Consider the following 24663-nt stretch of genomic DNA (forward strand, 5'->3'; position numbering starts at 1 on the left):
AAATATTTTCAAACTGACACATAAAAGGGATCGGTCATTTATTACAGGAGTGGATGGGTCAGAGGATTTTGATGCACTGATGTACTGAAAATAATGCTTTAAATATTTAGGGACAACCCTTCCCATGACCTTGTGCATTGTTTTGATGACCCTCCCTGAAAAGACAATAGCAAAATAACTTTATATTTCATTTAAGATGTTTATTCGTCATGACCCTCCCCAAATATGTGTATTATTTTGTATGCCCCTCCATTAGAGACGGTCATATTTTTGGGTGACTCTCCCTGATTCGCTCTAAGCAGCCCCATCCTATGATAAATAACTGTTCCCTAATGCAGACTCATCAATAACTCATGATATGCACCAACCCTTCCACCCCCGTCTCCCTCCCTCCCTCACTCTCACCCAAAACCAATGCACTCACTCATTCACTCAACTGCCCGACCACCCAGTCACCTACTCACACACCTACTCCCACACCCACTCACACACCCACTCACACACCCACTCACACACTCACTGCTATATTTGTTCCATTGCAGACAAAGGGGATGTCTATGTGTGGGGATTCGGGATCCTCGGCAAAGGACCAGCTCTGGAGGCAGCAGATCGGCCTCAGAGGATTCCACCAACATTGTTTGGCCGGCATGAGCTCCAGCCTGAATCTAAAGTTGTGGATATTGTGTGTGGAATGGGTCACTTTGTCGCCAGGACAGGTTAGTTTCAACATTCTTTCAACCCTGTGGGGGAATCTAGTTGGGATTGTTCCTTAGCAATCCATGTTTGTCATAAGAGGCAGTTAAATGTCTCATATAAAATGGCATCATATACCTGGTATTTTACTGAGCATAGCATTAAGCAACAAACAAACGTTCTTTCAAATATGGGGGTACAGGTGGCCCAGTCATCTAAGGTGCCGCAATTGGCTGTGCTGAGATGTGTCCCTTGGGCACGCCAGATTCTATAATTGTGTGTTCGAATAATGTTTCTAGGTTTGTCATCTCCATACCCGTGGTCGTGGGTTTCACTGATGTGGTAAACGTCTGCCCCCTGCATCACTACGGGCTTTCCTCCCACATTAAGCTGACACGCCAAGATATAACTGGAATAATGTTAAAAGCGGCGTTAAACCAACTCAATCAGTCTTTCAAATATAAGGCACATAAGGTGTGACAGAAACTATTTCAAGCAGAGCAAAACCATATTCACAATGTGCTGGCATGTTGTATGTCTTACACAAGGCTGAAGTTAAGTAACATGTGTGTTTGGATGGCAGAATGTGAACAGCATGATGAATAATAAACTACAGCAAATTGTTGTCTTTTGTAATTGAAATGTGCAATTATGACAGAAGATTTCAAAACTGGTTATAAATATTGCTGCATCATCAGTCAGTTGGGGGTACAGGTGGCCCAGTTGTCACAATTCCTGATACAGAGTTACCTCCCTTAGGCATACCAGAAACCTATGATCATGGGTTTAAATCCCAGATTCACTCTGATTATCCTCCTAGGTTTGTCAGCACCATATCCATGTTCTTGGTTTCACCAAAGAGGTAAACGTCAATGACATGGATCACTTTGGTCTTTCCTGACAAACAGTGATAGAGCTGAAATACTGTTCAAAGCAAAAGGTTAAAAGTATTGTTGTTTGTGTAAAATAAACAAATAAATTAAATCCAAAAAAATTCTTTTGTCATGACAAATTCCTTCACTATTTCGACCTTCTTTGAATTTCTTGAATAACCTTGAAGAGAAAAGGACTGTTCTCAAAATAGTAATTTTATCCCCCATTTGTGAAATTTTGCTATCGGATCCATAAAGAATGTATAATTAATCAACACACAGTAGACTGAAGGAACTAAATGTCTGCTACAAGGGACGTGTTCACTTAGCCCTGAAGATGAGGATGCCAATGACATGTTTCACCACTTTTGTCTCCAGACACTGGTGATGTGTATACGTGGGGGAAGAACAGAGAGGGCTGCCTCGGGCTCGGCAAGACAGAAGACCAGTTTTTCCCTCTCAAGGTAGGTCTGCATGCACTGACTGCAGTCACTAAGACAGCCACTGTGACAAGAAAACATGGGATGTCACCATTAATTGAGTTGACACCTGACGTTATGATACACTATACATCTACCCATGTGTTGATTCATGTTTGAAGTCAATCAATTTTTAAAAAGTTAAATTTACTATGTTTTGCAATAACTTTGCCTGAGTGCTACTTGAGCTTCCATTTCCTTACAAGATGTGCAGAAGAAAACAAAATGCTAAATTTGATATCTGCATAAAACTATCGGAACAATCCTATATTAATCAGTCATACAAGTTGAACACAAACTGGATGATAGCAACAGTTCCTGTTAGACGTGCCACATAAAACGTGGAGAAATTTATCCTAAAATGATATCGCGATATGTATTAATATATGAGACACCATATTTGCCATTATAAACGCCCCAGGAGGTGCTTATTAAAACCACACACAAGTTAAAGTTTTCAAAGGTCAAACAGAAAATGAACTTAGTTCAAATATTGATAAAACTAAACCTATTTTCAATAATAGTTAAGAGGCAATTTTAAACCCCTTCTACGCTGCTGTATTTTCTGTAAATAATATTTAATATACACCAGAATACAGACAGTCTTGGAAATGTTTGGTCTAAGTTTTGGGTGCTAATAAAGATTACTTGAAATTTATACCCCTTCTACACTGCTGTGTTTTCTGTAAATAATATTTAATTTACAAAGAAAATATAGACAGTCTTGGAAATGTTCAGGCTAAGTATTGGGTGCTAATAAAGATTACTTGAATAGTCTGGAATAAGTGGTGCTTATTGAAGTGAGGTGCTTAACCGGCATATAACATAACCATGAAAATTAGGTAGATGTAATTCACAGTTTTATTGGGGGTAATTTCACCTCATGAAAATACTATCTTTGTTTAAGGCAAGGCTCCGGAATATTCTATATTTAATGCAAAAAAGTCCCTCACACTAGCTTGCACTGTTTACACAAGTGCCCATGCCAGGTGCTCGTCAACGCATGCCCATTTGGAGGAGGGGGCATGAGTGGCCCAGTCGTCTAAGGCACCATGATTCGCTGTGCAGAGTTGCGTCCCTTGGGCACGCCAGAAACCTATGATTGTGTGTCCGAATCCCGGTTCGCCCCGATTTTGTTTCTAGTCAGTACCATACCCGTGCTCATGGGTTTCACTAAAGTGGTAAACGTCTGAGACCTGCATTACTTCGGGCTTTCTTCCTACATTAACACATGATTAAACTGACATGCCATAATATAACTGGAATACTGTTAAAAGCGGTGTTAAACCCAACTCACTCACTCACTCATTTGAAGGACATACATGTTGTGACTTGGTTTTTAATAAAATACTTAAAGTTTGCCGAAATTGTATTTGAAATCAGGTGTCTTTGTAATATGTTTCTGAATCAGAAATTTGTCTTAATTCATGTTTACCGCTGTTATTATTGAATAAGCTATGCATATTTTAATTATGGTTATTTGGGTTTGCTGTTCTTGACATTTTGTTATGTTTTATATTTTTACCCTGTTTACAATCTTCTGTGGATTCCAATATTACTATGGACCCGTGAAGATCTGGGTTAGAATAGGTCCTAAGCAACCTATGCTTGCCATAAAAGGTGACAATATAATGCTTGTCGTTAGAGGCGACTAACCATTGGTGTCGTTGGGAGGATGTAAACAAGACACTCGGGCACGTGAAGCATACATACAATTTTTGTGGACTCGGTTATTTCTAACCCAACAAGTAATAAATAACATGGCTGATCATAGTACCTAAATGATGTACCCCGGTCCATGTGGAGAGTCTTTAACTTTTTCCAAGATAGGTATTGTTAAAATTTGTGTGATTTAATCAAGTTTCCAAATGAAAAAATGAGGGGGTTTATGTGCATTCTAATGTGCTAGGTGTGCTTATTATAAACTGGACAAAATTCACACTTTACCAGTGGCACATATGGAAATCACTCACTCTGTTAACACTTTTGCAAAAAAGCATAATTAATGATTACAAGATAATTGAGGTCGCTGACTTTGTTGATGCATGTCATCGATCCCAATTGCTTGGATCGATGCTCATGATGTCAGTCACTGCATTGTCTGGTCCAGACTTGATTATTTACAGACCGCTGTCATATAGCTGGAATATTTCAGAGTACACAATTCCTGTGATCCAATACTAAATATAAATATAAAACCAATGAAGGAATCGTGTAGTGATTGAAGCACCCATAAAATATATCATAGCACCACACTGCAATCAAGTCCAGATGCTGAGCTTCTTGACTAGGGCATGTTATCATTAGCCTGCTCTGATACTCAAATGTAATAATAAGTTCAGCTAATAATGGTCCATGCAATTACACTAAAATCTTATGAAAATGAGGGAAGAGACAAGTTAGTCTAGTAGCTTTAGATTCTGTATGCCATGTACATGTTTGTGCAGTCTGATGTCTGTGGTAACAAGTTACTGCCACAACACCAATATCATCTACATTTCATGTCGTCATTCAATTTGCATTCTGGGCATGGGTGGATGCAGAGAGGTATAAGGCACCATGATTCACTGTGTAGAGTTGTGCCTCGCCTCTCTTACACGCACATATTTTTTAACAAAGATTCACCCACTCTCATCCTCTTGTGTCTAGCAACCTATACAGATCCCCATTGCAGCTCCTAAATGAAGAGGCTTGAGGGTTCCTTTAATACTCATGACATAACTTTATTTCAGGGACTGTATGTCAGACAAAGTTACGTCCTTTTTTTGCCACTCACTCACTCACTCACTCACTCAGAAGTAATGCATGCCTAGTCAGAAACTTTAGTGAGTTTTAGTGTTACCATGAAGTCATTTAACAATATGTCACTTGACTAACCACATTTCCGGTAGTACTGTGGGTTAGGCCGCCTCCGTGGTCTTGTGGTAGAGCGTCCGCCCGGAGAGTGGAAGGTCCGGGGTTCGATATCTGGCCGCGTTATTACCCTGTCTGGCGCCCAACATAAAGGGGCTAAAACAAGGACAGGTCGGCTCGGAGTCAGTATACTGTGTCTTAGTGGGGTATTCATGTTAATATGCGGCATGGTATCTCAGTGAGCTAGCACTACAAATCGGCATCAGTCCAGACTAGTACAAGCAGCCATGCAAACACGTGCATGCACGTCGCTATAAGTGCAATAATCTTGGACGCGAGGTTAAACCCCATTTCACCTCACCTCACCTCACCAACCCCAGTTACCCGTCCCAGTCAAAACTGCTCTCTTCTAATAGCACAGATTGTGGATAAAAGGAAAGCCAGGGGGAGGTAACCCTGCTATTTGCTAATGGTATCCTGCAGAAGGAATGTTTAGGAAATCATCAATCAACATTTTCTTTTTTCAATCAGAAATATTTAGAATCGATCCATAATATATGCAGATAACCTCTAAATAACTTACCTGTGAATTGTTGTGACAATGTAGACTAAAATGTAAGTATATTGTTAAATGTGGGGTACTGAAACACCAAACTCGCCCACTCAACACTAATGGAATAGAAGGACATGGCAGTAAGAAATAGTCTTGATATGTGACACTGGTGTCTATGGTTCAGTGTTTTACATCATATGTGCATTATAGTATCATATATGTCCGTGTAGGTGTGATGTACTTTCAGCAATAACCTTTGGTAAATAGATTAGGTGTATTGATTCACTGGAGTGCTTGTCTGTTTGAAATGTCAGCGGGCTTTTGTTACTCTTCTGTAAGCAAAACATTTTATTGTTAATCAATCATAGATATTTACTTACTTTGACTGCCATCAGTGTATATAGACATAATCAGGACCAGCTTCAGTTTCATAATATTATTACCCATAAGGATAGAATAATTGTGTGTTAGAACTTTACAATATTTGCACATGTGCATTTTAGAGATTTTAATGCTGATTGGTCAGCTGAAGCCATACAACATCACAGTCCTTTATTATTGGAATAAATATGGTATCATCCATTGTTCGTGACGTCACAAATTGATTACAGTACGTCATCTGAAGAATAGGCTGCCTTCAGTGAGGATTCTCTTTAGTGTTGACATTTCATATGTTTTTTGTTTCATTTTCTCTCTTCCAAATGCAAACTTGTGCATTGTCAAAACAAAATGTGCACGCAATATGTTTCATATTAAGAGAGGATTTACTTAAAACAATGCAGATGTGGTGTCAGATAACATTTCCTTTCAGTACAACGAAAAATCAGAAAGATTTGTTTTCATCCGACTGTTACACAAAGATTTATCCTCGCAGCCCTGTCTGAAACATTTGTCTGAATCTCTTACCCTGATGCAGGAATTGTGGGTAGTTGACGCAAACTCAAACAATGCCACAAATAAAACAACATTCACTCACTTGAATCTGCTTTGTGATCAACTTCATAAACTTTCAGATTTTTTTTTTTATACTCTTGAATACATTTATGAATGATGACAATAGATGATCACGTTTTGATCAGGTAATTCAGTCGAATAGACAGCTCAAGAGTCACATATATTCGATAAAAATACTCCAAAAAAATGTTTCTGCCCAGTATGTTATTTAGAATTAGATGTGTTTCGTCAGCAATATAAACAGTGAACATGGTGTATACATAGTCTGGTGTGATTTGGACTGATAGCCTGGAAAAGTGTCAAAACTCAGGGACTGACCCCCAGATTTTGGTGGACGTGTTGATAGATTGGCAAGCACATCTGCAGAATATTTTGGCAGACCAACTGACATAGTTGTGAAGGTGTTTACATGTGGTGGTTAGGTTTCCCTGCCATCATACACAGATTCATTCACAGACAGATATCACAGTCTGGATTCATGAATTAGAAAAACAGGATGATTAAACTGTATTGATAATCTGCTTGGGTGTCACTTTTAAAGAGACCCTCATGTACCAGCAGTGATTGGGCTGTATAACTCTATCAAATATCTTAACCAAAACATTTGGACACACCTTTTTTATTACTTGATTTAGAAGTCTGGGTTTTGATAATTTGAATAAAACTGACATTTCAAATGTTTTTTGTCCAGCCAATTATGCCATTCACGCAATGTTCATTACATTTGTCTCGTCAGTCTTACTGAATCATCTATTTCTTATTTCTAGATGTACATTTTTTTTTTGTGGTTAACAACTGCTGCCACAATAAATTTATTATATGATTTGTGGCCAAACGTTTTAAGAAATGAGAACTGGGAAACTTTATATTTTTTTCTTATTACTGTTCAAGGAATTAATAACATTAACTGTTAATCAATATAATTTGCATGAAGCATGAATGTTTGGTAGGACTATGGTACATGGTATATGGTATATGGAACATGGTACATGGTACATGGTACATGGTATATGGTACATGCTTTATGGTACATGGTTTATGGTACATGGTGCGTGGTATATGGTACATGGTATATGGTACATGGTTTATGGTACATGGTACATGTTATATGGTATATGGTATATGATACATAGTATATGGTACATGTTGTATGTGGTACCTGGTATATGGTACATGGTATGTGGTACCTGGTATATGGTACATGGTATATGGTACATAGTATATGGTACAAGGTACATGGTATATGGTACATGGTATATGGTACATGGTATGTGGTACATGGTATGTGGTACATGATACATGGTACAAGTCCTCAAGTAAAGAACCAAGGAAACACATAGAAGAATTTTCTTGAGGAGGAGTGATTTGTAGGCTGGCAAGAATTAAACTCTAATGATTCATTTATTATGGCCTATGTTTGTGGTGGGGGCATGGGCGAATCAGTCGTTTAAGGCACTGCCATTTGCTGTGCAGAGCTGCATTCCTTGGGCATGCCAAAAACCTGTTAAGTGTTCAAATCCTGGTTGCCCCGATCATGTATTAGATTTGTCAGCACCATGCCTGTGTTTGTGGGTTTCATCGAGGTGGAAAAAGACCTTCATCACTTTGGGCTTTCCTCCTGCATGAAGCTGACACATTGTGATATAACTGGAATACTGTTCAAAGCGACATTTAACCCAACTCACTCACGGCTATATAAGGGTTTTGTCCTGGAACACATGCAAAAGGTATCTTAGCATTATGTATAACTATACTGTCAATATTAGCAGAATGTTACGGGAATCCTGATAGTCTAAAACTGCTTTGTGCATGTGGTCCTGGTAGTTTCAATGTCTCAAAAATTCACACAAATTTGTGTCATTGTACCACAATCGTTGGGTGGATGTTCATGCTATCAACCCCTAGTTTGTCCGGTCATGACTTCATTCCACAATATCATGGTAATATTGCAGACTGGGGTGCTAGACTTGTGTTCCATAATCGAGGTAACCAAGTTTCTGTATACAATTAAAGACAGGAAGTGATTTAATTTCACGCAGGGCTTTAATCACAGTGTCTAGACCTTCTTTGAAAGACTAGGCTCCAATGTCCACTGTCAGTTGTCGGTCTAGGAAATTAGAACCTTGCGTGAAATTGAGATGTTGTGTGTAGATAATTAGGCTAACTTGATCCTGCCACTTTGATCGCAATAATGAAACCTGAGTAAGCTGATGACGTCAAAACAAACGTATTCCAACTTCGATTATCACCATATATAGCCCTCTGACTGCAGTGTATTATTGCACAATCTTGTGTGTCAAATCTTATAAATAATTCTTTGAACATTGATATGTTTTACATCAGAGACGTTAGATTTATGTTTATTTGGTAGATGCAAGTCAGGATGAAATGACATTCTTTTATATCACCCTAAGGCCTTCCAAGCAAGTGAGATACAGTAGGTTGTTGTTCATTGTGCAATGTCTATTTCAAAACAAGCAAACAAAGCATAGTACATCAATTCAGGAGTTGTGCAATTTTTCTGTTGTTATGTTATGGAATTATAATTTAGATTTTTGAAAATACTATGTGCAGCATTACTATCCAATGAAAAGTACCATTACTAATTAGAAGGTTTGGAACACACTTAAAGAATAGAGGGAATCATTTGGTTTAGTCTTTAATATTTGCATTTTTTGGTATAAAGAGACATACTTTTTGTTATTTTATGGATGTATTAAAAAGGGCAGAGGATATAGATGACCTGTATTTATTGTTATTTCTGTTTTTGTAGCAACCAATTCTAAGCCATAGTATTTACTGCTGTGAATTAGAATCAACTTGCAGCTTTCTACTCCATCAACTGAACACCATTAGCTTTAACATTTCAGTGTATGTTATGTTTTGTACTGCGGTACATGTTATCATCAACATTATTTCGTGTTGGGAGTCACATCTAACATCAGGATCAGTCATCACTTCAATACAAGTTTCCAATGTTTCACTGCGGATCGATCTTGACAAGACACCTCAAATCAAGTGTGAATTAATAATTCAATCACCAAATGTTTGTTTAATCAAGCAGTAAATCATCCAGTTTGTTACACATATTACCTCCCGTGGGGATTCGGGGTAGAATAGGTCCCCAACAACCTAAGCAGGTTGTTAGATGAAACCCGTGAAGATCCAGGGTAGAATAGGTCCCCTGTACCTTACCTGATTGTTAAATGAAAGACCCATGAAGACCCGCGTTAGAATAAGCCTTCAGCAACCCATGCTTGCTGTAAAAGGCAACTATGCTTGTCGTTAGAGGCAGCTAACAGGATCTGGTGGTCAGGCTCGCTAACAGGTTGATGCATGTCATTGATCTCAATTGCATGGATCGATGGTCATGTCTATCACTGGATTGTCTGGTAGGCTCAATTATTTACAGACCGCCGTCATATAGCTGGAATATTGCTGAGTCAGGCGTTAAACAAACAAACAAGCAAATGTAAGATGAGACTAAATGGATGAAGTGGAAAGGCACTGTGACATGGTTTATTGTGTGTCATCGTACAACACCAACATGGATCGTTGCACTCTATGTCAATCATTGGATTATCCAGACTTGATTATAAATTAAGCAACAAACAAAACAGAAGATGTATTCCTTGTCTACTCTTGCACATCTTTATATAACTCATGTATCAAAGAAAGTGTAACTCACTGACAAAGAATGTATTTGTAGTATAAGTCAAAACATGTCCATGTAAAACCTGATTGATTATTTCAGTATAAAAGTTTAACAACGAGGTGTCGACTGTGATCATTGGGACCACAACTAATACTATTTCAATTGGATACACAAAAACACAGTGAGGATGCTATTATGTTAATACCAACAATTAAAAATGATAGTCAACCTGCCCTTGATAATTCCCCTTACCCCACTGATCATACTGAACATAAGGATGCCATATTCTGTTTTGAAGAGTTATGTCCCTTACCACATGTACCAGGATCCTATGATCATGGCTTGGACCCAAAATTTGCCCTGATTATTACCTAGGTTTGTCAGCACCATACCCATGATCATGTTTTTCATTAAAGTGATGACTCAGACTTGCCTCCCTTAGGTGTGCCAGAATCCTATTCATCCTGATAATGATTCTTGCTTCGTCAGCCCCATGTTCGTTGATTTCACTCAAGTGATAACCTCTACATCCTGCATCACCTCTGGCTTTCATCCCACATCAAGCTGACATGCTGTGATATTACTGGAATACTGATCAAAGCAGTGCTAAACACAATTCCCTGACTATTGTCAGAACCCTATCTGTCTCACAGCCCCTGAACCATATTATATTCCCCTCTGCCCTGCCCTTACTGTAATGCTGAGTCCTAAATAAAGCAAGTCTAGGTTTTCCCAGGTTCCGAATATGCCATCTCAATGGGAGCACCTTTTCAATGTAAATTATATGTTTTTAGAGACTTAGCGTTGGTCTATCAGAACCCCAGGAACTGTGGTTTTTTTCCACTCAAGTCGTCTGTCTGACAGTAACCTAGCTGTGCTGGCCTGCTGGTGGAAACAGTCCCCGGTGACCCATGCCTGTCATGGTTGCCTCTACAAATTACAATAAGGAGACCATATATCTAGGCAGGGTCTCTAATTATGTTGGCGACATCTTGGTTTGTCATAATACTCCCCCAGTGTAGTGGATCCATTCTCACTTCATTGGCTTTATATCTTTTGGGGTTTCTCACCCATGACAACCAAAAAAAGAAACAATTGTGTAAAAACTGGATATAAATGCTGTAAGTTTATTCTGCCACTGGCCTGTGAAAGTTGTCCCTTCAAAAAGATGCATACGCGAGAGTTAACTGATGACATAACTGGAAACTCTTTTTTTCTCACTCACTTTCAAGCCTCTTAGAATGAATAGTTTTAGTTCTTGAATATTGATGAAAATCAAACTTTAATATTATTCATTTTTCGAAAAAAATGCAATCATTAAAATAGGATAATTTAGAAAACCATGGCAGACAGCTTGATTGTGGAGAATGTTGCAGTAAATCAATTCATTGATTATATTTCTCAAGATGAAGTAGGAGCCATTTATTTTGATTCTAATAAAATCAGGTGGAGGTTTATAAAGTGAGTGGTTGGTAGTGCAAATTTTAATTAGTTCCTCATGGGCTAATCAACCAGAAGAATGCATATGATCATGCCATGTTCCTTATGGATCTGTCAGAAGCCTTCAACATCAAATCCCCAGCACATCTTGTTCATAAAAATATGTTTTAAATTCTTCTGGATCATTAAGTACAACTACTACTTTGGGATTTAATTTCGAGTAAAAGAAGATGCTCTTTTAAGATGGGCCTCTCCACATTATTTTAGCCCAACTAAGAGCAGAAACAATACATTTGTAGATGGCCATATGCGTAGCATCTCAGTGAGGCCCTGGTTAAATACTGTATATTTTCAAATTAATGTGTCTCCAATTTATTACGACTGCTGACCCCTAGCCAAAAGTGAGACTTAATATCAATGCGATGCACCCCAGCCTATCCCCAGTGGAATGATACATATCCTTACCTTAATCCAATCAAACAGCAAATAGCACCGCTTATTAACGCTGATTAGAACACTTGCGTAAAAAGAATAAACATTGTTATTTTTCTAAAAACAACCCAGCAGGCATTACAACGTTGAAACAACGTTGAAACAACGTCACTCTTCAACGTTGAAACAACGTTGCAAATTGGTTTCATATGAAAATTGAACTGACGTTGACACTTCAACGTTGTTTCAACGTCAGATGTCAACGTTGTTTCAACGTCAGATGTCAACGTTATTTCAACGTAGCTTCAACGTTGTATCAACGTTGATGTATCAGAGGACCCCTTGTAAACCTTGAAAAAGTTGGGGTTTTTCAGTACAGCATCAGCTCAAGAAGTGGTGGCCTCCCTGATATTTGAGATCAGTGAAATATTCTAGACGGTCATAATACACACCAAAAAACGAACCATTATGTTTTAGTTAAACAATAAATAAGCTGAGCTATAGCTAGCTTAATTAGGGTGTTAAGCAATTTCACTAACCTCAAAGAAGTGTGGAAAAAAAACTAATACTGTAAATCTGGAAATTAATACGACTGCTGACCCCTAACCAGAAATGCCTCTCAATATCAATGCCAAGGTCACTGATTGGTATGAGATGGCCTCAGCAGTGATAATTCACCAGCTGCCCATTGTGTAATTACCTTCCTTTGAATGGTTTGGGTTTCCAGCTATATGATGGCGGTTTGTAAATAATCAAATCTGGAACAGACAATCCAGTGATTGACAACATAAGCATCGACCCACGCAGTTCGGACCGATGACATGCATCAACTTAGTCAGCGAGCCTGACCACCCCGATCCCGTTAGTCGCCTTTTATGACAAGCATGGGTTGCTGAAGGCCTATTCTACCCCCGATCTTCACGTGCCTATTCTTTGAATGACATTGTTAAATACTTATATCTGATGCTGATGATGAATGAACAACAAAGATACATTGTTTTCAAAAATTGTATTCAAAGATAATTAAAAAAAACAACTTAATTTCAAATATATACAACATAAGCTCTTCTTTTTTCTGGGTGGCAAAGAGGTCCTAGTGCTTAGGCCTTCCATCTCCCCCACGTTCTGCCAGGGGGATATTTAAGAAATCGACTGATCATATCCTGAAGTTCCGTTTCCATTGTCTTTGGAAAGGTCAGGAGGACTGAATCTGAAATAATATTAACATGCAATTTAATACTATTATTAAGTTATTCAAAACTTGTGTGTATAACATTAAAACTAAAACGACAGATATTGTGTTATTATATATAAAAGAATCTTAATTATGAATATCCCCTAAGCTTACTCACTGAATGAAATAGTATCACAGATACATTTCCTTTTAGATTTCATTTCATGTGTACACAGTATCCTCAGATCTATATATATATATATGTGTGTAGTGGTAGCAAACACAAAGATATGATTTTAGTTTGAACAAAAGGTGTTATGTATACAGATCGCTTTATATGAGTGATGGTTTAATTTCTCTCATATCTCTATATAAAAAATATCATTATAATTACTTTGTACCTTTAATCAACACACACAAAGTAGTACATGAAACGCAGTCTTGGTTTTCTTCCCCTTCATGTTCATTTTGGACATGGGCGAGTTTGTCATCATTCTGAAAAATATCCAGTAACATATCTGAGGATGCAAATTCAAAGTATGGATCGATGTTCTTGATGTACATATATAATCATTGACCAACTGATTAATGATTTGTGTGTGGATTAACACCACTTCCTTATTATAAACATTCCACTTATCTTACAATGAGGCAATAAAAGTATATACCTTACCACATTTTCAAAACTCAAAAAACTTGATCCCTACCACTACTTGTACCAGTCTATATGGATCCATGGACCTGAGTTCTACCTACTGAGCTACTGTAACCTTTCACCAATTTCATTCTATTTTACCTTAGCATAGCCTTTTCCACGTGGTCATCGGCATTCGCCCCACCAATCCTCCTTAAGTAATTTTCTGTAAAAAGAACATTTGAACTTTATATGTGGTATGAAAATCATTATATAAGTATATTAATTCAACCAAAACTTATGGCATCTTACTGTTTACTTTTGTTTCCAAGCAATTCATAACAAACAACATTCTAATCTTACAATGTAATAACAGTACCATAACTTCAACTTGACTTACCAAGCTGGCCTGATATTCATCCTCTCTCAGTCTCCCCTCGAGAGTATCCAACTCATCCAGTGTATTGAGTTGCTCAATAGAGCTTACTGATACTGTGTCTGCCACTGAGTTGATTCTGTTTCATTAGGTTCCTAATTTCCGTCAAAAGATAGAGAACCCTTCTCTGGAATCCTGTGAAAAAGAAATAAATACATAACAATAAAAGATAGTTTGTTGTAGACATAGAATGTAACAGGTATAGATTCCTTTAGTGTAACTCAGAAAGTAGCACAATATGTAAAGCAAATTGCAAAGCCATAAATACCCTAATTATGATAAGTTAATCTGAGCGAGTATGTCTGTAGGCGCATGGTTTTAACATCAAAGTTGCCTTGACAACATTTCTGAAAAGGTATAATTAAACAATCAAGCAACTTAATTAAAACAAAAACAAATCACATTTAAGGTGCTAACAGAACAAACTGGAAATGATAATACCAATTGGTAAATTATATCTTTACTTCTGTTGGAATGTAAATAATTTATCTTTTTTGCCAACAAACTGAAACACCATTTACAACAGTCGCTATTTCATGTCTTAAGACCTGCATGCCAATGAAATGAACAGCTGATGGTGGTAGACATGCATCCTAAACGATCTATAATTGACCTTGCAATTAATTGTCCTAAAGTCAACAATGAACATATATATAAATATAAATCTAATAATGCATTAATTTTGGACACTATTGCTAATATTTTAAAATATTCATCGGAATAATAATGTTCAAAACTATCGGAGGATATATCTGTATAATCTAGTAACATTAATTGCAACATAATTTGAATCAAATACCGAATATCAAATAGTTTCCACATTGACAGCCAATCAACCAAATCTGACAACCCACCCAATTTATTAAGACCTAAGTATTGGCACTGTAATAATTCATACTGTCTAATGGAACAGTTTCATAATTTCTTCTTGTAGAGATGGCAAGTTATTAATTTGACGTTACACGTGCATTACACCCCGGACACCTATCCGCCATGTTTGTTCGATGCTACTAACGAAGCGGCACGTGACAGCATCAATACTTGAAAAAATAGGGCGATAAAGGTCAAAATAAGCAGAAATATTACCCCGCTTGCATTTCTATGGTTTAATATGATTTTACTTTGAAATTGAACATCAAAGCGATTCATGAAGTCGAAATTTGGACATCAACACAGAAAAAGTACCCAAAAATAGAAGGTAAATGATGGCGTGCACCGACCTCATTATTGACATCCGTCGGAGTGACATTTCAACAGACACGTTGTATTTTGTATGTACATTGGTAATACTATTTAAACATTTACTTACGAAAGAAGTTAATTCAAGCCGTTGTGTGTTGGGCCCCCTGTTAATTTAGCAAGGCGAAATAAATGTCGTCTAACGAACTTAGAAACCGTCACTGAGGAATGAGCTCGTGCACAAATGGCGCAAAACCCATGTCATTTTAGCGAGGCCACAAAAAATGGCGTCTGAAAAAATTGGAAACCATTAGTAAGGAATGAGCTCGTGCACATACCTTACCGAAAAATGGTAGGAGTCCGGTATATTGTATTCAAAGCAAGGCATTAAACATTGAAAATCTACTTCATGCAACATACTGATTGAAGATTTACACTGAAATACCGTAACACAGAAATTCGATAATGGCGCGCGGCAACCTCGATCAACATGGCTACACCCGCTCCGTGCATCGGGTCCACATTTCAACAACTAGGCCCATGTAGACCTGGTATTTTTCAGTAACTTAACTCAAACATATACGGATATAAAAACAATTAACTACACGTCAGTAAAAGTCAATTCATATATTCGCGCGTGCCGACTGAGCCATGTTGTAGCCCACTTACACAGCCTGCCCAGCCTATCAATGGACCGATTGGATGGGCTATTTATAATCTGTTCATCAAAGGTGTGTGCGAAAATGCAACTTTACGGATCTACGTGTCATAACTAAATGACCATTGAACTACAACTCATTTTCAACAAAAGAATGGAAACAAACATGCAAAGAATGTCAAATGTTACTTGAACTTACCTTCTCGATCGAGTGTCCGCCAAGTTTTGAATTTTCTGCGCAGTCGCAAATCCACTTCCTGTCCTCGCTGATGCTAAATATCCAACTATCATCAGCTGCAAGTACCGAGTTCAAGTCCACGCGTCAAGATATTTATTTTTCAGGTTAAACCCTTTTCAACTTTTTTTTTTCAACTTCTCCCTGAAGATAACACTGAAACACGTCGGGGAATCGTCCGTGTTGTGTAATTATTTTGTGAATTTCTTTACATATGTGCACGTATATATATAAAAATACACATATATAATTTAATATACCTGGCTTGTTCAAATTTGAATAGGCAGCCTAACTGATCATGCTTGGGTTTCAACGCAGTGTTTAAACAGGTGAAACGGAGTGGAAAAGTATGGTGATTTGTCGATTTTCGAATAGGCGTACGTCAAATTGAAATGATGTACGTACGTCTTAAATTCAAGGTTGTTGTGACGTCAGTATCACAACCATGGCTCAACGTTTAAGATTTAACGTTGATACAACGTTGCGTTTTGGTTGATCAACGTCACAACCTAAACGCAACCAATTTTAAACGTTGATCCAACGTTGCGTGCCTGCTGGGAACACACAGTTGATTTGTTTACTCTGTTGACTGGCATAGTTCAAAGGCAATAAACAACAGTTCACTGATTGGTATGCAGAGAAGGTATCAACAAGCTTGACATGAGTGGGAAGAACTCTTGGCCCCAGCAGTGATAACTCACCGGATGCCCATTGTGTAATACCTATTCTTTGAATGATATTGTTATGTACTTGTTACAGCTGCTGCTCAATAAACCGTATTTGTGTTTATATTCAGGTTGGTATTTCCACTATCCAAAGTGTGCAGTGAGGCCGCCTTATTGTTGATAATCATTTGGAGACATAAATGTGAAGTTAATAAATGCGAGCAAAGACCACTCGCATTTTTTGCATTTAATTCACGCTTGCGTTAATTCCAAGATTTACAGTACCTCAACCATGTAATAAATGAATAGTTTTTACTCATTTTCATTTTATTCTTATGCAAATAATTTTTTATCACTTTGCCTATAATTCCTCAAATACAGTTTATGTGTAGGATATTTATCGTAAAAAAGTGTGTTGAATAAGTAATTTATTTTTAGCTTGATACTGATGATGAAGTTTGACTATTTGCTTATATCATATACTGAAAATTAATTGTCAATGTTGATTTAAGCCAAATCAGTAATATTTAAACTATTTCAATGATACAGGTAAGTAATTGAGTCTTGAGCAGACAAACCAATGAATGAAAGCATGAAAACCAATCCACAACATCAGGTTATAATGACAGTCAGCTATGTTTCTAGGCCTGACTATCAGATCAATTTGAGTCAACTCTTGCAAGTTACATGGGACCAATTCTGCTGAAAAATATCCACGAGGAAAAAATATTAAAATCCAAAGTGCGAACGATATTATGGAAATAATTATGACATTACCTTCTCTTGTTTTCTGTGGCATATTTGTGTCTTCATGTGACTATTTTTAGTAATAATATGCTGTATATTTGGTATATGAAAGGGTAATGTAGGTTTATGCTGCTTTCAGCAATGTTCCAGGCAAATCATGGCAGCTGTCACCTGAATGAGCTTCACACATTGTACCAAACTTGGGTATTCAGCATGACAAGCAAGGACTTTTATCACCAGGCTGCCCCACAGTGTACTGTGGGGATTCAGGGTGGGTACCCAGTCCAATATGCTTGTCACAGGGGATTCAGGGTGGGTACCCAGTCCAATATGCTTGTCACAGGGGATTCAGGGTGGATACCCAGTACAATATGCTTGTCACAGGGGATTCAGGGTGGGTACCCAGTCCAATATGCTTGTCACAGGGGATTCAGGGTGGATACCCATTACAATATGCTTGTCACAGGGGATTCAGGGTGGATACCCTGCACTTCATGCTTGTCACAGTGGATTCAGGGTGGGTACCTTGTACTTCATGCTTGTCACAGTGGATTCAGGGTAGGTACCCTGTACAATATGCTTGTCACAGGGGATTCAGTGTGGGTACCCTGTACTTCATGCTGGTCACAGGGGATTCAGGGTGGGTACCCAGTACAATATGCTTGTCACAGGGGATTCAGGGTAGGTACCCTGTACAATATGCTTGTCACAGGAGATTCAGGATGGGTACCCAGTACAATATGCTTGTCACAGGGGATTCAGGGAGGGTACCCAGTACAATATGCTTGTCACAGGGGATTCAGGGTGGGTACCCTGTACAATATGCTTGTCACAGGGGATTCAGGGAGGGTACCCTGTACAATATGCTAGTCACAGGGGATTCAGGGTGGGTACCCTGTACTTCATGCTGGTCACAGTGGATTCAGGGTGGTACCCAGTACAATATGCTTGTCATAGGGGATTCAGGGTGGGTACCCAGTACAATATGCTTGTCACAGGGGATTCAGGGTGGGTACCAGTACAATATGCTTGTCACAGGGGATTCAGGGAGGGTACCCTGTACAATATGCTGGTCACAGGGGATTCAGGGAGTGTACCAGTACAATATGCTTGTCACAGGGGATTCAGGGTGGGTACCCTGTACTTCATGCTTGTCACAAGGGATTCAGGGAGGGTACCCTGTACAATATGCTTGTCACAGGGGATTCAGGGAGTGTACCCAGTACAATATGCTTGTCACAGGGGATTCACGGTGGGTACCCTGTACTTCATGCTTGTCACAGGGTATTCAGGGTGGGTACCCAGTACAATATGCTTGTCACAGGGGATTCAGGGTGGGTACCCTGTACAATATGCTTGTCACAGTGGATTCAGGGTAGGTACCCTGTACAATATGCTTGTCACAGTGGATTCAGGGTAGGTACCCTGTACAATATGCTTGTCACAGGGGATTCAGGGTAGGTACCCTGTACAAAATGCTTGTCACAGTGGATTCAGGGTAGGTACCCAGTACAATTTGCTTGTCACAGGGGATTCAGGGTAGGTACCCTGTACAATATGCTTGTCACAGGGGATTCAGGGTAGGTACCCTGTACAATATGCTTGTCACAGGGGATTCAGGGAGGGTACCCTGTACAATATGCTTGTCACAGGGGATTCAGGGTAGGTACCCTGTACAATATGCTTGTCACAGGGGATTCAGGGTAGGTACCCTGTACAATATGCTTGTCACAGGGGATTCAGGGTGGGTACCCTGTACAATATGCTTGTCACAGGGGATTCAGGGTGGGTACCCAGTACAATATGCTTGTCACAGTGGATTCAGGGAGGGTACCCTGTACAATATGCTTGTCACAGTGGATTCAGGGTGGGTACCCTGTACAATATGCTTGTCACAGGGGATTCAGGGAGGGTACCCAGTACAATATGCTTGTCACAGGGGATTCAGGGTAGGTTTCAGTCACTGGTTTATCTGGGTGAGACTCAATTATTTACAGCCTGCTGCCATAGAGCTGGAATACTGCTGAGTGCAGCGTTAAACAACACGCAAATAAACAAAACAGTTTGTCAGTCCCAGACTTGATTATGAACAGACCATGATGTACGTGACTGACTGTGTCATTAATCAACAAGCCGATAGTCGGGTGATCCTAGACACAATACCACCACTGTTAAAACTGCCTGTGGAAAAGCATGCTTGATGCAGTTACTTGATGAATACTGCAGAAAGGTTTAGAGAAACATGAAAATTGCATTTAGCTAGTGTTTCAATATATGTGTAATATATATGTATGCCTGGCAAACTGATGCAGTAGGTAACTGGTGCGATGGGGAAAATCAATAAAACTTTTCATGCTGTTTCATCATATAAGTTTCATTCAATCATTCTTTGTCAATTTCTACAGATGATGTTTCAAATTGGCTGTAGATATTTCATCTTGTGACATAAAAGTATACATTATTACTTTAATATTGACAGGATTCTGAAACTAAACGTATGTTGATAAGCTCCAATGGTGCCAACGCTGGCCTTGCAGGAGATAACATATTATACATTAATGTTGTGTGTGGATACTTTTATCACTATCACTCTGACTTTGCTGGTGACATTATATCACAGGGGGAAAAAAATGTTTTTTGAGGAAAGTGCAGAATATGCAATAAAATATAATTCATTCATGATTCACAATTTCATGATTTTAACATTTTTGGATAGAACTTGCATCTATGATATTTCTAGTTTCAAAAGCATCTTTAGAACATTTTGGTTAACATTCTGCCTGAGGTCTGAACCGGTCTTAACCCCTGCTATCTTAGCTATTCAGAATGGAGTTTTAAATGTTTTGTTTTTATTGAAACTTTTTTGTCTTCATGTTCAAAGAAAATGAAGAGAACTCAATAAGTGAAAATATCATATATGATAGTTATGTGGTCCCCGTATTATCAAATGCATATCTGTGGCCCTTGATATCTCTTTGATCCATGATGGACGATTATGTTAGGACCCATTTAAAATGTCTAAGTTTCTGTCCCTTTTTTTGATGGAGTAAAATTGATGTGATGACTTTTTCATCTATCCTTTTAAGTATTTATTCTGAGTGACACCCCATTACATGGAATGTAAATTAAGGTTCAATTGTTACCGAAATACTTGCTATGCCTCTGAAATCTGGTTAGCGTTATCTTCTCTAGATGTGAAGGAAAATCTTTGGAAAGGTATACGATGAATAGCAAGAAAGTGAAAGGTTTTTTTCTTATTTGACCTTGTCTTTTTTCTGTTCGTCTCTCCAGAATTAAGGGCAGTAGAGTAGCCTTGTGGTAAAAGCATTTGCTAATCATGCCAAAGATCCAGGTTTGACTTTCCGCATAGGCACAGTGTTTGAAGCACATTTTTTTATCAACATTGCAATGATATTTTGTTTTCGTACTTCGTATTTTATGAATAAGTACCATAAATGTTAGGTTAGGTTTTCTAACAGTTATAGTTTTAAGTATATAGCATCATTACAAAACTTATGTTCATATTTAACGCCTAGGATAGTTGAATCATAATAAACATTTTTAACAGGTCTTACAAAAGTATGCAGAAATCGGATCATGATGTTGAAATCCATATAGGTTTATTGCAAACAGAACACAGCACATACAAAAACAGGCCATTTAAATTCCCTAAAATACATCTATTACTATTAAGAGTCTGTTGGTAACACGTATAACTTCATACACAATGTACATGATGTACACTCAAAGCGCTGCTTTATTATTACCCCTGAAAATTGCACTAGATTTTTCATTCTCAGCTCCGTGGGGAGTATACATACCTAAACACATTTTAGTTTTAGCTTTTTTAGCTTTTTTTCTTTACAGTGTGTATAGGCTATTCCAAAGACATTCACAATAAATGCTACTCCAGCAGGATCTGGTGGGGATGTTAAATAACTTTATCTTATCCCATATTACATTACCATCCTCTACACAGTTTATCTTCCATCCCGACAGACTTGTGGTCCTGAATATCCCCCCATCTGCCTCCAGGATGTGCTCTGTAGATACACAGTGGGGCTGTTTTGTATAAACCACAACCACCGCACAGAGCAACTGTCAGAGAGGGTGTGTGTAATCTCGCCTGCATCTGTCTGTATCTTGTATAAACATGCAGGGTCAGCTTGGAGGATGCTGCAAGTGGGGTGTGGGGAGTCTATCTGGTGCACAGCTCTCCAGATACCTGCAACTCTGGAGATGGATCACAAACCGGTCGCCTTGGCGAAATTAAATGGATGTTGGCAGAAACCATATAATAGATTTTATTGTCTCTGATGTTGGTAATATTGTGTTTATATGGTAATTGAATCAAATGTTGTCGTAACTTGAATTTCTCATGATGGATGCGAGGTATGCTGGAGGGGATGTGGGGTAGCCTAGTTGTTAAATTATTCGCTCCTTTAGCTCATGATAGCTGGGCTCCATGCCACACATGGATACAGTGTGGGAAGTTCATGTTTGGTGTCCCCTGCCATGGTGTTGGAGGATGTATTGCTAAGATCATGGTGGAGGGCACGACTAGGTGTTGAGGCATGACATGGTCACATGACCCTCTTACTGACACTGGTACTTAGTCACATGACCCTCTTACTGACACTGTAGCCTGGTCACATGACCCTATTCCTAACACTGGTACTTAGTCACATGACCCTCTTACTGACACTGTAGTCTGGTCACATGACCCTCTTACTGCACTGTAGCCTGGTCACATGACCCTTTTCCTGACACTGTTACTTAGTCACATGACCCTCTTACTGCCCTGTAGCCTGGTCACATGACCCTCTTACTGACACTGAGCCTGGTCACATGACCAAATTCCTCATACTCAGGCGCAGTGGTGACTCAGCATAACACCACAGCCACAGGCTGATTTGCATATCACGTGACCAGACTTTACTCTTGTTTGTAAACAAACACGCTTTTTTAGAAATCAATATAGAATGGACTAATACAAGTATTTGAGGGCGCTTTACATATTGTTTTGCATAATTATAAAGATATACTACAACTGCGGCAGTGAGTTGCAAGACAATATATATTTACACATCAAAGTGACGGTATCGCTAGCTCTCCGTTGGGCTTCGGTGACAGCACGTGGAGCCGTACAACCAATGTAAACAAAGGATAACTACGCAAAAACAAGTAGATTTTCGCGTAAGGGATACTTTCTTAATGAACTGTAACCATTCTTTGACATTTGTTTATGAAAATGTGCAGACTTGTCAAACATGAAACGGATGAAAAGCATATGCTATATCTTAAATGGACTGTGAAAGATGTGACGTATCGTCACATGGTGCTGGCCTGTGGCAGAGGTACTATGCTGGCTGGCTGCCCGCCGCATGGAACTCTGGGTAGGAGAGTGCCAATTCCTGACACTGTTACTTAGTCACATGACCCTCTTACTGACACTGTAGTCTGGTCACATGACCCAATTCCTGACACTGGTACTCAGTCACATGACCCTCTTGCTGTTTTATATTTGCATCTGTAAGAGTATAGCAACTGTGATATCATTCAAGCCAAGCAGATCAGTGTTTAAAATCTTTCGATGTTTACCATTGCTGCATGTAGCTAGACTTCACCATGTTTATTGCGTATGGTAGTTGTATCAATTCAATGTGTACACCATCAACATTGCCTAATTCCTTGAAATATGCTTAGAACATTTTTTTAATTTGGAGTTCCTCCAGATATGAAGAATAACAGTCGTGGCACGAATGTGAGTCTAAGAAGGAGAAACGTGAAGGATGGTTGCTATTTTAGGATGTTTAGATTGATTGATTTGCCAAGTTTCATACAGAGTTAAGTGGGATGATGTGTTACCAGTAGAACATAGGTCTGTGTATATAGACACATCTAAAATAGCCCTGTCTACAATACACGCCTAGAATCTGCTTGATATGTACTTATGTCATGTGTTGTTTGGTTAAGTTTATGCTTTTGGAGTTCATTAGAAGTGTCATGGAGAACTTTACTAGGATGACATCTTGGACAAAATTGCGGCCAACTGCTGGATCTTGGCTGTTCATTGTCTCTTTGATAATGAGTTCAGATCAGGCCAGGCTGGCCAGGCCACGTCAGGTCACTAGCATGGTCTTTCATTAAGCTGCACTATGTACTATTAGCTGTAGTGCTCTGGTTTAGTACATCAAATTACAAGATGGCGGAACACAAGGATGCATTGCCTTGAATGTCTGTACTGGCTGAAGTCACTCCGTCCAGGCCTGGTTGTTCCACGAGGTGCAGTGTTCTTGTACAACTGGCTGAGAGTGATGTGGTTGTACCAGTAGCTGAAGTGATGAGGTTGTACCACTGTCTGAAGTAGTGTGGTTGTACCACTGGCTGAAGTGGTGTGGTTGTACAGCTAGCTGAAGACATCAGGTTGTACCACTGTCTGAAGTGGTGTGGTTGTACCACTGGCTGAAGTGGTGTGGTTGTACAGCTAGCTGAAGTGGTGTGGTTGTACCACTGGCTGAAGTGGTGTGGTTGTACAGCTAGCTGAAGACATCAGGTTGTACCACTGGCTGAAGTGTTGTGGTTGTACCACTGGCTGAAGTGTTGTGGTTGTACAGCCAGCTGAAGACATCAGGTTGTACCACTGGCTGAAGTGTTGTGGTTGTACCACAGGCTGAAGTGGTGTGGTTGTACAGCTAGCTGAAGTGATGAGGTTGTACCACTGGCTGAAGTGGTGTGGTTGTACAGCTAGCTGAAGACATCAGGTTGTACCACTGGCTGAAGTGTTGTGGTTGTACAGCTAGCTGAAGTGATGTGGTTGTACCACTGGCTGAAGTGATGTGGTTGTACCACTGGCTGAAGTGCTGTGGTTGTACAGCTAGCTGAAGACATCAGGTTGTACCACTGGCTGAAGTGTTGTGGTTGTACAGCTAGCTGAAGTGATGAGGTTGTACTACTGGCTGAAGTGGTGTGGTTGTACAGCTAGCTGAAGACATCAGGTTGTA

The 24663-nt window shown here is 39.1% G+C and overlaps 1 protein-coding gene and 1 long non-coding RNA gene across 2 annotated transcripts in view; one reads left to right on the forward strand and one right to left on the reverse strand.

The window, feature by feature from the left end:
• Positions 1-24663, forward strand: part of LOC139476717 (RCC1-like G exchanging factor-like protein) — a 67225-nt gene that overhangs the window by 18405 nt on the left and 24157 nt on the right. Inside the window, exons 10-11 of the mRNA XM_071259432.1 lie at positions 543-716; positions 1944-2029. Of these exons, the coding sequence (XP_071115533.1) occupies positions 543-716; positions 1944-2029 (260 nt within the window). The remainder of the gene's footprint in view (positions 1-542; positions 717-1943; positions 2030-24663) is intronic.
• Positions 12860-14374, reverse strand: LOC139463898 (uncharacterized). Its single transcript, XR_011653079.1, has 4 exons — positions 14140-14374; positions 13902-13965; positions 13507-13600; positions 12860-13141 (listed from the first exon to the last, which is right to left on the reverse strand). It is a non-coding gene; the product is annotated as an uncharacterized lncRNA (long non-coding RNA).

The sequence above is a fragment of the Haliotis cracherodii genome, unplaced genomic scaffold (genome assembly GCF_022045235.1).
Source record: "Haliotis cracherodii isolate W230 unplaced genomic scaffold, xgHalCrac1.p SCAF_1, whole genome shotgun sequence".
Taxonomy (NCBI): Eukaryota; Metazoa; Mollusca; class Gastropoda; order Lepetellida; family Haliotidae; genus Haliotis; species Haliotis cracherodii.